Consider the following 15,495-nt stretch of genomic DNA (forward strand, 5'->3'; position numbering starts at 1 on the left):
TTGGTCAGGGCCGATTTCAGTTTAGTGGTGTGACTTTGCGCCCCACCACTCTCTGTGATTAATCTGTCTGTAATGGGTTACTTGTGGACACTGTCTTCTTTTTTCTAGATTTATTCTGGCCTCCTGAACAATGTTGATGAACCGTCCCTTCACCTACTGGAAAGACATGTGAGTGTGGATTCTTCGATGTTCTCAAATCTTGACTTCAGTTACTTACCCTACCAATACCTCCACCACTGCCACACCTCCCATACAGTCAGCTTGACTCAGTGTCAGAACGTTGTGGGTTCGAACCCACCCCAGAGACTTGAACCCATAATCCAGGCCAACACCACCAGTACAATTTTTTCATTCGTGCACAGGATGTGAGCATCACTGGCAAGGCCAGCATTTATTGCCCATCCCTAATTGTCCTTGAGAAGGTGGTGGTGAGCTGCCTTCTTGAACCACTGCAGTCCATGTGGGGTAGGTACACCCACAGTGCTGTTAGGAAGGGAGTTCCAGGATTTTGACCTAGCGACAGTGAAGGAACAGCGATATAGTTCCAAGTCAGGATAGTGTGTGACTTGGAGGGGAACTTGCAGGTGGTGGTGTTCCCATGTATCTGCTGCCCTTGTCCTTCTAGTTGGTAGAGGTCATGGGTTTTGAAGGTGCTGCCTGAGTAGCCATGGTGCGTTACTGCAGTGTATCTTGTAGATGGTACACACTGCTGCCACTGTGCACCGGTCATGGAGGGAGTGAAGGTTTAAGGAGGTGAATGGGGTGGTATCTTGGATGGTGTCGAGCTTGTTAAGTGTTGTTGGAGCTGCACCCATCCAGGCAAATGAACAGTATTCCATCACACTCCTGACTTGTGCCTTGTAGATGGTGGACAGGGTTTGGGGAGTAAGGAGGTGAGTTACTCGCCACAGAATTCCCAGCCTCTGACCTGCTCTTGTAACCGCAGCATTTATGTGGCTGGTCGAGTTCATTTTCTGGTCAATGGTAACCCCTAGAATGTTGGTGGTGGGGGTTCAGCGATGGTAATACCATTGAATGTCAAGGGGAGATGGTTAAATTCTCACATGTTTGAGTTGGTCATTGCCTGACCCTTGTGTGGCACAAATGTTACTCACCACTTATCAGCCCAAACCTGAATGTTGTGCAGGTCTTGCTGAACCTGGATATGGACTGCTTCAGTATCTGAGGAGCCACGAATGGTGCTGAACATTGTGCAATCATCAGCGAACATCCGCATTTCTGACCTTATGATGGAGGGACGGTCATTGATGAAGCAACTGAAGATGGTTGGGCCTCGGACACTACCCTGAGGAACTCCTGCAGTGATGTCCTGGGGCTAAGATGATTGGCCTCCAACAACCACAGTCATCTTCATTTGTGCTAGTACTGAGGGAGGTGCCATCTTTCAGATGAGACATTAAACCAAGGCTCAATCTGCCCTCTCACACGAGGGATCCAAAGAAGAGTAGGGAGTTCTCCCTGGTGTTCTTATATCCCTCAATTGGCATCACCAGAACAGGTGAACTGGTTATTATCACTTTGCCATTTGTGGGAGCTTGTTATGCACATATTGGTTTCTGCACTTCCTACATTACAACACTGGCATCTACCCGACAATGTGGAAAACTGCTCAGGAATGTACTATCTGCAAAAATCAGGACAAATTCAATTTGACCAATTACCGCCCCATCAGTCTACTCTCAATCATCAGTAAAGTGATGGAAAGGGTCATCGACAGTGCTATCAAGTGGCACTTACACAGCAATAACCTGCTCAGTAACGCTCAGTTTGGGTTCCAACAGGGCTACTCGGCTCCTGACCTCATTACAGCCTTGGACCAAACACGGACCAAAGAGCTAAACTCAAGAGGTGAGGTGAGAGTGATTGCCCTTGACATCAAGGCAGCATTTGACTGAGTATGGCATCAAGGAGCCCTAGCAAAATTGGAGTCAATGGGAATCAGGGGGAAAACTCTCTGTTGGTTGGAGTCTTACCTAGCGCAAAGGAAAATGATTGCGGTTGTTGGAGGTCAATCATCTCAGCTCGAGGACATCACTGCAGGAGTTCCTCAGAGTAGTGTCTAGGCCCAACCATCATCAGCTGCTTCATCAATGATTTTCCCTCCATCATAAGGTCAGAAGTGGGGATGTTTGCTGAGGATTGCACAATGTTCAGCACCATTCGCGACTCCTCAGATACAGAAGCAGTCCGTGTAGAAATGCAGCAAGACCTGGACAATATCCAGGCTTGAGCTGAGAAGTGGCAAGTAACCTTTGTGCCACAAAGGTGCCAGGCAATGACCATCTCCAACAAGAGAGAATCTAAGCATCTCCCCTTGACATTCAATGGCATTATCATTGCTGAATCTCCCACTATCAACATCCTGGGGGTTACCATTGACCAGAAAATGAACTGGACCAGCCACATAAATACCGTGGCTACAACAGCAGGTCAGAGGCTAGGAATCCTGCGGCTAGTAACTCACCTCCTGACTCCCCCAAAGCCTGTCCACCATCTACAAGGCACAAGTCAGGTGTGTGATGGAATACTCTCCACTTGCCTGGATGTGTGAAGCTCCAACAACACTCAAGAAGCTCAATACCATCCAGGACAAAGCAGCCCGCTTGATCAGCACCCCCATCCACCACCTTCAACATTCACTCTCTTCAGCACTGACGCACAGTGGCAGCAGTGTGTACCATCTACAAGATGCACTGCAGCAACTCACCAAGGCTCCTTCGACAGCACCTTCCAAACCCGCGACCTCTACCACCTAAAAGAACAAGGGCAGCAGATACCTCGGACCCCATATTCGAATAGGGGGGCCATTTGGACGGCTGAAGGTAAGAAGAACAAAGAGAGAGGGAGACACACACAATAACAGAGAGGTAGAAAGGGAGTGAACAAGATGCAGGTTAAGTGGGAGACCAGCAGGAGATTTTCAACCTGACGTACAGGAGTTTCACTCTGCTTGTTATGGAAGTCACGTGATTTATCCATTGATCCGAAACTCCAGCCTACACCCAGTGACAAGCTGCTCCCAGTCGGATCAGTCTGACTTTGAACAACATCAGATCAGCCGCCCGACAAACACCAATTCTGAGAAGTGAAAATTGGGAGATGTACAAAGATTGGTTGATGTGGTTATGTGCGTTTCACTCTGGCGACTGAAGTTACAATCACTCCCATGTCAACAACTTTCGCTAAAGCATTGGCGAACCGGTAATACAGCTTATAGAGGTGAGAAAGGCCTTGCATTTCTTTAGCGCCTTTCACGACCTCAGAATGTCCCAAACTGTTTCACAGCCAAAGAAAAAGTGGCAGCCAATTGCACAGCAAGATCCCACACTTGGCAACGTGATAATGACCAGATAATTGTGTCCAGTTCTGGTCACCACACTTCGGGAAGGATGTGAGGGTCCTTGAGAGGGTGCAGAGGAGATTTACCAGAATGGTTCCAGGGATGGAGGATTTTAGTTACAAGGTTAGGTTGGAAAAGCTGGGTTTGTTCTTCTTGGAACAAAGGAGATTGAGGGGAGATTTAATAGACATGCACAAGATTATGACAGGCTTAGATAAGTTAGACAAGGAAAATGTGTTCCCATTAACTAATGGTACGAGGACTAGGGGACACAGATTGAAAGTTTTAGGCAAGAGATGCAGGGGGAATATGAGGAATAACTTTATTACGCAGCAGGCGGTAATGACCTGGAACTCGCTGCCCAGGGTGATGGAAGCAGAGACGATCAATGGCCTCAAAAGGAGACTGGATGGTCATCTGAGAGAAATAGACTTGTAGGGCTACGGGAATCAAGCCAGGGAGTGGGACTGACTGGATAGCTCTGTTGGCAGCCGGTATGGACTTGATGGGCTGAATGGTCTCCTGTGCTGTAAATGACTTGATGACTCGATCACACCACCATCTACAAACTTCCCTCCAAGTCACACACCATCCTGACTTGGAACTATATCGCCGTTCCTTCACTGTCGCTGGGTCAAATTCCTGGAACTCCCTTCCTAACAGCACTGTGGGTGTACCTACACCACACGGACTGCAGCGGTTCAAGAAGGCAGCTCACCACCACCTTCTCAAGGGCAATTAGGTATGGGCAACAAATGCTGGCCTGGCCAGCGACGCCCACATCCCATGAATGAATTAAAAAAAACTTCAAAAGTGGTTAATTTACTGATAGCATGCTGAGGTCGTGACAGGTGCTATATCAATGCAAGTCTTTCTTTTCAGATAATCTCGGCTGACACTCCAGTGCAGTGCTGAGGGCACAGTGCACTGTTGGAGGGTCAGTGCTGAGGGAGTGCTGCACTATCGGAGGGGCAGTACTGAGGGAGTGTTGCACTGTTGGAGGTGACATCACTTGGGTGAGATGTTCTGGGGGATATTTAATGAATTCGATGGTGCAATTGGAGGAAGAGGAAGGAATTGCCCTGGTATCTGCTCTCAAAAGCTGATTAATCAGTCACTTATTTCATCTAACTACAGTTAGTTTATAAAGGGGTGGATGTTTAGCTGCATCTTTACAAAGCCCTGGTTTGAGCACATCTGGGGAACTGGGTACAGTTCTGGTCACTGCACCTTAGCAAGGATATAGTGGCCTTGGAAGGAGTGCAATGCCGATTCACCAAAATGTTACCAGGGCTCCAAGGGTTAGATTATGGGGAGGGATTATATAAACTAGGCTTGTGATCCTGGAATGTAGAAGGTTAAGGGGTGATTTGATTGCGGTTTTTCGGAGTTTGAAAGGAATTGATAGGATAGGGAGAAACGTTTTCCGCTGGTGGTGGGGAAGTTTAGGACACAGGAAATCAACCTTAAAATCAGAGCCAGACCATTCAGGAGAGAAGTTCGGAAACAGTTCTTCACACAATGGGTGGTCAAACTGTGGAATTTGCTCACACAAAAAAAACAGTAGATGCTGGAGCTCAATTAACAATTTTAAGTCAGAGATTGATAAGACTTTTGCTGGACAAGGGTATTAAGGAATATGGAGAGATGGAGGGAGGATAGAATTAGGACACATAACAGCCATGATCTCGTTGAATGGTGGAACAGCTGAAAGGGCTGAATGGCCTACTCCTCTTTCTGTGTTCATCAGTGCTGAGAGATTTTGTTAAATTGCCTGCTACACTGACCGATACAATAACAGTTACTGCCCTGGGCGCGAGTTATTGTGCACGAAGCACTCTGAGATGATTCTGGAAGGTACGCTGGGTGAGGCAAGGTGCAAAAGACAAGTCCGTCCTTTTTCCACTCATTTTTTATTTTCAGTTTGGCCCTTCTTGAAAAAACGTCAAGAAACGTCAGGGGAGGTGGTGGCGTACTGGTATTGTCACTGGACTAGTAATCCAGAGACCCAGGTATTGCTCTGGGGACATGGGTTCGAATCCCACCACAGCAGAAGGTGGAATTTGAATTCAAATAATAAAAAAAAATCTGAAATTTAAAGCTAGTTTAATGATGGCCATGAAACCATTGTCGATTGTTGTAAAAACCCATCTGGTTCACTAATGTCCTTTAGGGAAGGAAATCTGCTGTCCTTACCTGGTCTGGCCTACATGTGACTCCTGATCCACAGCAATGTGGTTGACTCTTAAATGCTCTCTGAAATGGCCAAGCAAGCCACTCAGTTCAAGGGCAATTAGGGATGGGCAATAAATGCCTGTCCTGGCCTGCGACGCCCACATCCCATGAATGAATAAATAAAAAATCACTTTCAATTTCAAACTGTCCTTATTGGCAGCAAGGTTTACCTTGACAGTTTTTAAATTCATTCATTGGATGAGGGCATTACTGGCTAGGCCATCTTTTATTGGCCATCCCTAATTGTGCTCAGGATGTTCCAAAGTGCTTTACAGCCAATGAAGAACTTTTCAACTGTTGTAATGTAGGAAACTCGGCAGCCATTTTGTGCACAGCAAGCTCCCACACACAGCAATGTGATAATGAGCGGATCATCTGTATTTTAGTGCTGTTGGCTGAGGGATAAATATTGGTCAGGACAGCAGGGAGAACTCCCCTGCCCTTCTTCAAAATAGTCCCTTGACTTATTTTACATACACCTGAGAGGACAGGCCCAGTTTAACGTCTCAACTGAAAGATGGCATCTCTGACAGTGTCGCTCTCCCTCAGCACTGCAGCGGAAGTGTCAGCCTAGATTATGTGCTCAAGTCTCTGGAGTGGGGCTATGAACCCTTTGGCCTTCTGAGGAAAAAACCTATCCACAGAACCCCAACCCCATCAGATCTAAACCCAGCTCCCACCCATCCTGATACAGACTCGGGCAGCTGCAGGACCGCACTGTGATAGTTACTTGCAGTTGCTGCGAGGTTTCTAAGTTGTCATTCACTGATCCTTTGTTTCGTCCCATCTCCGTGACAGATTTGTGCGACTTGCAAACGTGTCCAGGCCCTCCTTAACCCGCTAAGCTGGAGTCACATCGGTTTACATCAGAGCTACACTGCGGAGGCTGAGCTTCCCGGGGCTTTCGATGAGCTGGACCACAAGATTCTCCAGCTGTGTGGTACGCGCTGTGTGGTACGCGCTGTGTGGTACGCGCTGTGTGGTACGCGCTGTGTGGCTCAGTCTGTGTTCGCTTTTCCTGCTTAAGTGCTATCCTGGTTCAGTATGTGCCTGGGAGTGTTTGATGGGGACAGTGTAGAGGGAGCTTTACTCTGTATCTAACCCCGTTTTCTTTTATGTTGAGGGGGCATTTATTCCTCAGGCCCCCTTTATATACATTTTAAAAATAACTTGATTAAAAAACAGATAAGTAAAACAAAAACTCAAATCAAAATGCCATTCTCGGCGTCGACGATGCTCTCCAGTCCCTGCGGTGCCCACCAGCCGCAGAAGGCCTCAAGCGTACCGGCGGACACCGCATGCTCCTTCTCCAGAGACACCCAGGCACGAACGTAACCGCGGAAGAGGGGCAGGCAATCGGGGAGGACAGAACCCCCGACGGCCCGCAGCCTGGACCTGTGAATTGCCACCTTGGCCAGGCCCAGGAGCAGACCGACGAGGAGATCTTCCTCCCGGCCCACGCCCCTCCTCACCGGGTGCCCAAACATCAGGAGCGTGGGACTGAAGTGCAGCCAGAACTTGAGGAGCAGCCCCTTCAAATACTCAAACAAGGGCTGCAACCTCATACACTCTGTATATATGTGGAACACGGGCTCATCCAGGCCGCAGAAAGTGCAGGCGGCCTGGGAGTCCATGAACCTACTTAAAAGTCTATTGCACGGGACTGCCCTGTGCAACACCCTCCATCCCAGGTCCCCGATGTAAAGGGGGAAGACTCCCGCGTAGAGAAACCTCCATCGGGGTTTCCCCTCGCCGCCAGATGGCAATGCGGACCGCCAGGGCGTGTCCAGCCGGCTGACGAGGGCGAGGAAGTGGAGAGTGTGCAGGAGCAGATGCACACCAGCGACTGGTTGCCCTCCTCGATCGGGAGACTCAGGACCGTGGCAGAGACCCAGTGTTTCCTCTTGCCCCAGAAGAAATCAATGAGTTTCTTCTGGATCTTGGTGGCGAATGCAGGGGGTGGGACCAAAGTGACCAACCGGTACCACAGCATCGAGGCTGCCAGTTGGTTTATGACCGTTTGGAACGGCACGGAGGGCATTTCCGAGACGCAGCTCGGGTTGTGCGGGACCGGCTCCCGAGGAGGGTTTCGGGGCCTGGGTCCGATGACAGATCCAGCCAAGCGGGGGTCAGCTTGGCCAGGAGCGATCCACACTCCCGAGCCCCCTCGTCGCCCACAGTGAGGGGCGTCCCGGGGGCTTCGGCTACTCCTTGACCTGCCAGTCCGTCCCCGGAGTCGGCTGCCCAGACAGCCGAGGCGCTCTCCTCCGCCGGCGGGGGAGTTGGTTTATGACCAACGCTCGGCCCCTGTAGGAAAGCACTCGGAGCAGTCCTGTCCAGCGCTCCAGCTGAGTGGTGACCTTCGCCTCCAACTCCTGTCAGTTTGCCGGCCAGGCTTCCTCAGCGGGGCTAAAGTGGACTCCCAGATAGAGGAGGTGCGTGGTGCTCCACCCAAAAGGTGTTAGCTCCTCCAGCAGGGCGTCCGCCAGCCGCTGACCCACCAGGAGTCCGTGACATTTCTCCCAATTGATCCTCGGGGAGGATGCGGCAGAAAAGGTCTGCTGGCAGTCGTGGGTCTTCCGCAAGTCAATGGGATCTGTGATTGCGAAGAGCACGTCGTTGGCATAAGCTGAGAGGACGACCCGCATGTCCAGCTCGCGCAGAGCCAATCCCGTCAACCTCCTGCGAAGCAGGCACAGGAAGGGCTCCAAGCAGACAGTATACAATTGGCCGGACATGGTGCATCCCTGACGCACTCCTCTCCCAAAATGACGGGGCGCCGTCAAGGACCCGTTAACTTTGACCAGACACTCTGCGGCGGCGTATAAAAATCGGACACGGCCCAAGTCCGAAAGCGCGCAGAGTCCCGAAAAGGTATTCAGAATCTGCCCTGTCGAACGCCTTCTCCTGATCAAGGGAGAGAAAGGCGACCAACAGACCAGTCCTCTGGGAAAGATGGATCAGGTCCCTGACCAGGTGGATGTTGTCCTGGCTGGACCGGCCTGGGACTGTCTAGGACTGGTCGGCATGGTGGGCCAGCACAGAGCCCAGGCGGGTAGACATAACCTGGGCAAAGATCTTATAATCCGTGCTGAGGAGGGAGACCGGACGCCAGTTTTTAAGCAAGTGGAGATTGCCCCTCTTCGGCAGCCGGAGCAGTCAACCCCATGCTGTACCTGTCATGGGAGTGTTTGATGGGGACAGTGTAGAGGGAGATTTACTCTGTATCTAACCCCGTTTTTTTTTTTCCTTTTTTTTTCTCTTTTTGAGCTTTGCTCTATATCTAACTCCGTACTGTACCTGTCCTGGGAGTGTATGATGGGATGGAATAGAGGGTTTGAGAAACAGTTGGGTTGAGGTAGAGGCGATGTTTGATGATGCACTGGAAGTGGATACTTGTGGTCTTTGTAATGGAGGAGATCTGAGCTTGCAAATTGCACTTGAAGTGATCGAGGTTGTAAACTGTCTCGTTGAATGTTAGATTGTGGTGAGGGAGGGGGATGGAGTGGATGGGTTGGATGATAACTCAATACTGAAGGCATATATTTAATGAAAACTGTTTTGGATTTTGGGCCTCTCCAATAGTGTCTTTTACTTGCAGACAAGACATAACCAGCATGATTGGTGGAAAGCAGTGTGGTGATTGTGTGTTGCAGGGGTGTCTGTATGTGTGTGTGTGTGTGTGTGCGGGAGGTTGTGTAGAGGGGGTGTGTGTTGCAGGGGTGTCTGTATGTGTGTGTGTGTGCGGGGGGTTGTGTAGAGGGGGTGTGTGTTGCAGGGGTGTCTGTGTGTGTGTGTGTGTGTGTGCGGGAGGTTGTGTAGAGGGGGTGTGTGTTGCAGGGGTGTCTGTATGTGTGTGTGTGTGCGGGGGGTTGTGTAGAGGGGGTGTGTGTTGCAGGGGTGTCTGTGTGTGTGTGTGTGTGCGGGAGGTTGTGTAGAGGGGGTGTGTGTTGCAGGGGTGTCTGTGTGTGTGTGTGTGCGGGAGGTTGTGTAGAGGGGGTGTGTGTTGCAGTGGGTGTTGGGAATATGTTTGTGATAAAGGGTAACACATTATCTTTCACTTCCTTCCAGGTGAACTGTACGATCTTGATGCTGCGTCTCTTCAGCTGAAAGTTATTCACTATGTAAGTCTTCAAACTGCTCGTTTTTAATGAAAGATTTTAGCTTACATGGTTTTTCTCGTAACCTGTTAAACTCTAATCCTTCTCAATTACTGACAGGACCAGATTCCTGAGCTCATTATTTTTCAGTTTGCATGTTGTATTTTGGGAGCAAGCTCCTATGATTTCAAGCTCCTGGCATTTGTTTGTAGATCCCTCCATGATCTTTTTCCACTCTACCTCTCCATCCTTCTCCAACCCTCAGTGCACCTGACTTCTGTAATCTTTCCCAGCTCTCTATAACTTCCTCCAGTCCATGTCCCGCTTGATCTATTCACCCTGCTCCACCCTTTGTACTGTCACCTCTTCTAACTCTGGTCAAGTCTATTTTTTACCAATGGTGACAGATTTTTCAATCATCTTTCTCCTGTTCTTTGGAACTTTCTCCCTCATCTCCTCCAACTTGCTGAAGTCGCTTTTGAAACCTACATCTTCAACTTGGCCTTCGCGCACCTCCTCAATCTCTTCATCTGCACCTCCCCAACCTCTGTGAACAGCCTTCAGCTCTGATCATGTCTTCACTACATGTCTTCATCCATCTCCTCAGTTTCGTCACTTGTTGTTAGGGGTGTTAGAGGAGGGGCATCTCACAATATCACGCTTTGTACAGAATCTGGATTTTATCTTGATTTGTTTGAAATGTTGTTGCGCGTTAAACTCTAGGTTTTATTTAAAGAAAAAGAAGCAAATCCACTAATTGTGTTTGATCATATCCAGTTGGAGGCTGTTAATTAGGGTCTTTTTTTATTCTTTCATGGGATGTGGGTGTCACTGTCAAGGCCAGCTTTTCTCGCCCACCCCTAATTACCCTTGAACTGAGTGTCTTGCCGGGCCATTTCAGAGGGGATTTTAAGAGTTAACCACATTGCTGTGGGTCTGGAGTCACATGTAGGCCAGACCGGGTAAGGATGGCAGATTTCCTTCCCTAAAGGACATTAGTGAACCGGCTACAAGGCAGGGGAGTGGGACCAGCTAAGTAGTCTTGCAGAGAGACGACACAAACACGATGGGCCAAATAGCCTCCTTATGTGCTGTTACCATTCTATGATAACTCTTTAATTGTACCTTCTTTCACCCTCCTACTTTTTTAATCTGCATATTTGTTCATTGGATATCAGCAGTGCAGCCAATTTATTTCCCATTTGTTTCCCTGTGGGCATCAAGAGTTAACTGTGAGTGGGGGCCGGAGTCATATGCAGGCTAGAGCAGAGCGGTTTGGGTGAGGTTGAGGCTTCCCTTGCCTGAAAGACATTTACATCAAAGAAAGAGCTTTCGTGGTTATTTTACCTGATGTCAGCTCAAAAGATCACCAAATTTTACTGAATTCACGTTCATAACTCGGCATGGCAGGATTTTAAACTTGTAACTCTAAATTAGTCAGTCTAGTATGGAAGGCTAGTCCCACTGCAGATACTCAAAAACAAAATCTAGGTTGATACTCCAGAGATGAAATAACATAGAAGCTTGATGAACAGAATGTGGTGAATGTTGCTTATTTGGATTTTAAGAAAGCATTTCATATTGTGCCACATAAAAGGCTGGTTAAGAAAATTGAGGCTCATTGAATAAGATGGTCAGTGTCCAATTGGATAAAAAAATTGGCTTAAGGACTGAAAACAACAAGTCGTAGTAAATGGTTGTTTCTCAGAGTGGAGGATGGTGGACAGTGGTGCTCCCCAAAGGTCAGTGCTGGGATCATTGCTTTTTTTTTTGCCATATGTAAATGACTTGGATCTTGGAAAACAGAGCAGAATCTCAAAATTTGCCAATGCTACCAAACTTGGAGGTAAAGACCTGCTTGGGCCCGCAAATGAAACCCGACATGATCCCGACAGAACCACATCCGACCCGAGCCAGACCAGGCCTGAGTCCTTTGATCCCGACATGATCCCGACAGAACTAAATCCGACCCGAGCCAGACCCGGCCCGAGTCCTTACAGTTTTTCCCACGGCCGACCCAACCCAACCCGACCACCAGAATAAAGTTGATTATATTAAAGAGGTTGTGTTCTACCGAGGATGGAATCGCTCACTGCAGACTAGTGCGGAGTGTTTCCCACCTTGATGTCCTGGCTGTCACTGTGTCTGACGCAGCCTGACCTGACTGGAGCCTGAATGGGGGACCTGGAAGAGCGACCCGACCCGACCCGAACCCGACACGTGTCGTCGGGTCCCATCGGGTTCGGGTCGGGTAGCCATGCTCTACTTGGAGGTGCAGTAAACAGTGAGGATGATATAAACCGCCTGCAACAGGACATAGCTAGGCTAGCAGAATGGGAAGAGAGGTGGCAGATGGAATTTAATAGTGACACGTGTGAGGTGATGAATTTTAGCAGAAGGAATAGGGAGAGGCAATATATATTTAATGGCATAGTTCTGAAGCGTGTGCAGGAACAGAGGGACCTGGGGTGCATGTGCATCGATCTTTGAAGGTCACAAGACATTTTTTAAAAATTCGTTCATGGGATGTGGGTGTTGCTGGCTAGGCCAGCATTTATTATCTATCCCTAATTGCCCTTGAGAAGGTGGTGGTGAGCTGCCTTCTTGAACTGCTGCAGTCCATGTGGTGTAGAAACACCCACAGTGCTGTTAGGAAGGGAGATCCAGGATTTTGACCCAGCGACAGTGAAGGAACGGCGATATAGTTCCAAGTCAGGATGGTGTGTGGCTTGGAGGGGAACTTGCAGGTGGTGGTGTTCCCATGCATTTGCTGCCCTTGTCCTTCTAGGTGGTAGAGGTCGCGGGTTTGGAAGGTGCTGTCAAAGGAGCCTTGGTGCGTTGCTGCAGTGCACCTTGTAGATGGTACACACTGCTGCCACTGTGTATCGGTAGTGGAGCGAGTGAATGTTTATGGATGGGGAGCCAATCAAGTGGGCTTCTTTGTCCTGGATAGTGTTGAGCTTCTTGGGTGTTGTTGGAGATGCACTCCAATTGAGAGAGTGGTTAGTAAGCATATGGAATCTTGGGCTTCATAAATAGCATTGGGTGGAATTTTATGCTCGCCCCACTGGCAGGTTTGGAGGCAGGGAGATCATAAAATTGTGTGGGATGGTGGTGGGTGTGGGAAACTCAGTTGGTGGGGAACTCAGTGGGGGAAACCTTAAGCCTGGTTCCAGCACTGCTCCTCGGTGTCCGGTTACTGCAGCCTCCGCGGTGTCACTGCAGTTGCCGACCTCTGATTGGCCGTCAGCTCTGCAAGGGCAGGACTTCCGGCAACGGGGTCTTAAATCCTATGGAAGACCCTCGTTGTCAAGGTAAGTCCTGAGTGGCACTAAATTCGGCAGGCCTTCCAGACAAGAGGCGATGTGGGGATCTCGGCATTGGTTTCTCCGATGTTATGCAACCAGCATAAATTCCCCCCCATTGAGCATAAAAGCAGGGAAATTATGCTGAACCTTTATAAAGCTCTGGTTAGACCCCAACTGGAGTATTGTGTCCAGTTCTGGTCGCACACTTTAGGAAGGACGTGAGGGTCCTTGAGAGGGTGCAGAGGAGATTTACCAGAATGGTTCCAGGGATGGAGGATTTTAGTTACAAGGTTAGTTTGTAAAAGCAGGGTTTGTTCTCAGAACAAAGGAGATTGAGGGGAGATTTAATAGAAGTGTACAAGATTATGACAGACTTGGATAAGTTATACAAGGAAAAGCTGTTCCCATTAACAAATGGTACAAGGATTAGGGGACACAGATTGAAATTTTTGGGCAAGAGATGCAGGGGGAATGTGAGGAAGCACTTTTTTACACAGCGAGTAGGGGTGGAAGCGAAGACAATCAATGACTTCAAGAGGAAATTGGATGGCCACCTGAGAGAAATAAACTTGCAGGGCTGTGGGGATCGAGTGGGACTTTTTGGATAGCTGTGTGGAGAGCAGGCATGGACTCGATGGGCTGAATGCCCTCCTTCTGTGCTGTAAATGGCTCGATGCAGTACTGAGGGAGTGCTGCACTGTCAGAGGTGCCATCTTTTGGATGAGATGTTAAACCGAGGCCCCGTCTGAGCTCTCAGCTCTCATGGCACTAGTCCAAAGAAGAGCAGAGGAGTTCCCCTCGGCGTTCCTACGTCTAAATTTATCCTTCAAACAACCATACTAGAAAAACTGATGATCTGGCCATTATCACATTGCGGGCCTAGTACCGAAGGGTATGGATTCAAGTCCCACTCCAGTTTTTGGGAGCTTGCTGTGCACAAATTGGCTACAAGCTTCCTACACTACAACAGTGACTACATTTCATTGGCTGTAAAGTGCATTGGAATGTCCTGAGGTTGTGTAAGGTGATATATAAATGCAAGTTTTCTTCTTTCTTTCTAAGCACTAGCGGATATTAACCAATGGTAGACTCCTCCATCTGTTTAATCTACCTCTTCAAAGAGCTGCTCTGATTTGTCCCCGGATTTGTGAAGCTAGGGACTAGTTACCTGGATGAACGCAAGGTGTTGGAGTGCTGTTGTGCAGCGGGTAATTCGGAGAGTACAAATCTTGTATTTCAAGGGAAGTAGAAGTGACATAACACAAGGACTATAATTTCCTGAGGTGAAACTCCACTACTACTTGCTGTGATTTTTTAATTGCACTGTGGAATCTGACTGCTTTTAGGGTGTTTGATTTTATGAATGATATGGAAGGGCAACAAATGGGACAGGTTTGAAACAATGTCACCAGAATATTTTGGGATCTAGGCTCCTCCTAACTCATTTTGGCCCTGAAATTGGGAAGGGCTTCCAGTCTCTTACTGTAACTCGTTAACGCTGTTCCCATTGCAGGTTCCGTCAGAGTTATAGGAGCAGGAGAAGTCCCTCGAAATCCTACCAGTATTGGATCAGATCATGGTTGGGCTGTACCTCAACCTCAGTTAGCCTCCTTCGTTCCATATCCCGGACTACCCCGTGTCTCAGTGGGTTGTGCCTCTGAGTCAGTAGATCATGGGTTCAAGCCCCCACTCTGGAGTCTTGAGCTGATAATGTAGGCTGACACTCCCACTGCAGTACTGAGGGAGCCCTGCGCTGTCGGAGGTGCCATCTTTCAGATGAGATGATAAACTGAGGCCCCGTCTGCCCTCTCAGGGGGATGTATAAGATTCCACGGCTGCTATTTCAAGGAAGAGCAAGGGAGTTCTCCTTAGAAATTGGTCAATATTTATTCCTCAACCAACAGATTATTTGGCCGTTCACTTATCGCTGCTTGTGGGAGCTTGCTGTGCATAAATTGGCTGCTGTGTTGCCTCCGTCACAACAGTGATTACACTTCAAAAAGTACTTCACTGACTGTAAAGCTTTGATGTGTTCTGAGCCTTGGGTTTATTTATGCAAAAAAAAAATTGAGATGAGTCTTGAAAATTCCAATCGACAAATGCTCACAAATGCTCACAGCAGATGTCTGGAGGAATGAGGGAGGAGGGGGCGTGATAATTCCCCGCAGAATTTTAGGGTCGTTGATGGTCGGGGAATATCCTTTGAGCTCTTCCTGTTGCTCTGCGTAAGCGCACCAAAAACATGGTGGAATGGGAGCAGCTTTGAGAAAACTCCAGGCCTGTGTCTGTATATAGAGGTTGGCAACTCCATTTGTTATACATGGAGGTTTCAACACATAGCGTCAAGAGACATTTACAGCACAGAAGGGGGCCATTCGGCCCGGCAAGTCCACGCCAGCTCTTCATGGAGCTATGCAGTCAGTCTTATTCCCTGGCTTGATCTCCATAGCCCTGCAAGTCTATTTCCTTCAGGTGGCCATCCAACTTCCTT

General features: G+C 48.7%; 1 protein-coding gene across 3 annotated transcripts in view; it reads left to right on the forward strand.

Annotated features, from left to right (window-relative positions):
* LOC137371104 (cGMP-dependent 3',5'-cyclic phosphodiesterase) overlaps positions 1 to 15,495 on the forward strand; it is a 372,354-nt gene that overhangs the window by 227,077 nt on the left and 129,782 nt on the right. For all 3 annotated transcript variants that reach the window (XM_068033044.1, XM_068033045.1, XM_068033046.1), the window contains 3 exons: positions 109 to 168; positions 6,395 to 6,536; positions 9,668 to 9,720. In XM_068033044.1, coding sequence (XP_067889145.1) covers positions 109 to 168; positions 6,395 to 6,536; positions 9,668 to 9,720 — 255 coding nt within the window. The remainder of the gene's footprint in view (positions 1 to 108; positions 169 to 6,394; positions 6,537 to 9,667; positions 9,721 to 15,495) is intronic.

The sequence above is a fragment of the Heterodontus francisci genome, chromosome 6 (assembly GCF_036365525.1).
Source record: "Heterodontus francisci isolate sHetFra1 chromosome 6, sHetFra1.hap1, whole genome shotgun sequence".
Taxonomy (NCBI): Eukaryota; Metazoa; Chordata; class Chondrichthyes; order Heterodontiformes; family Heterodontidae; genus Heterodontus; species Heterodontus francisci.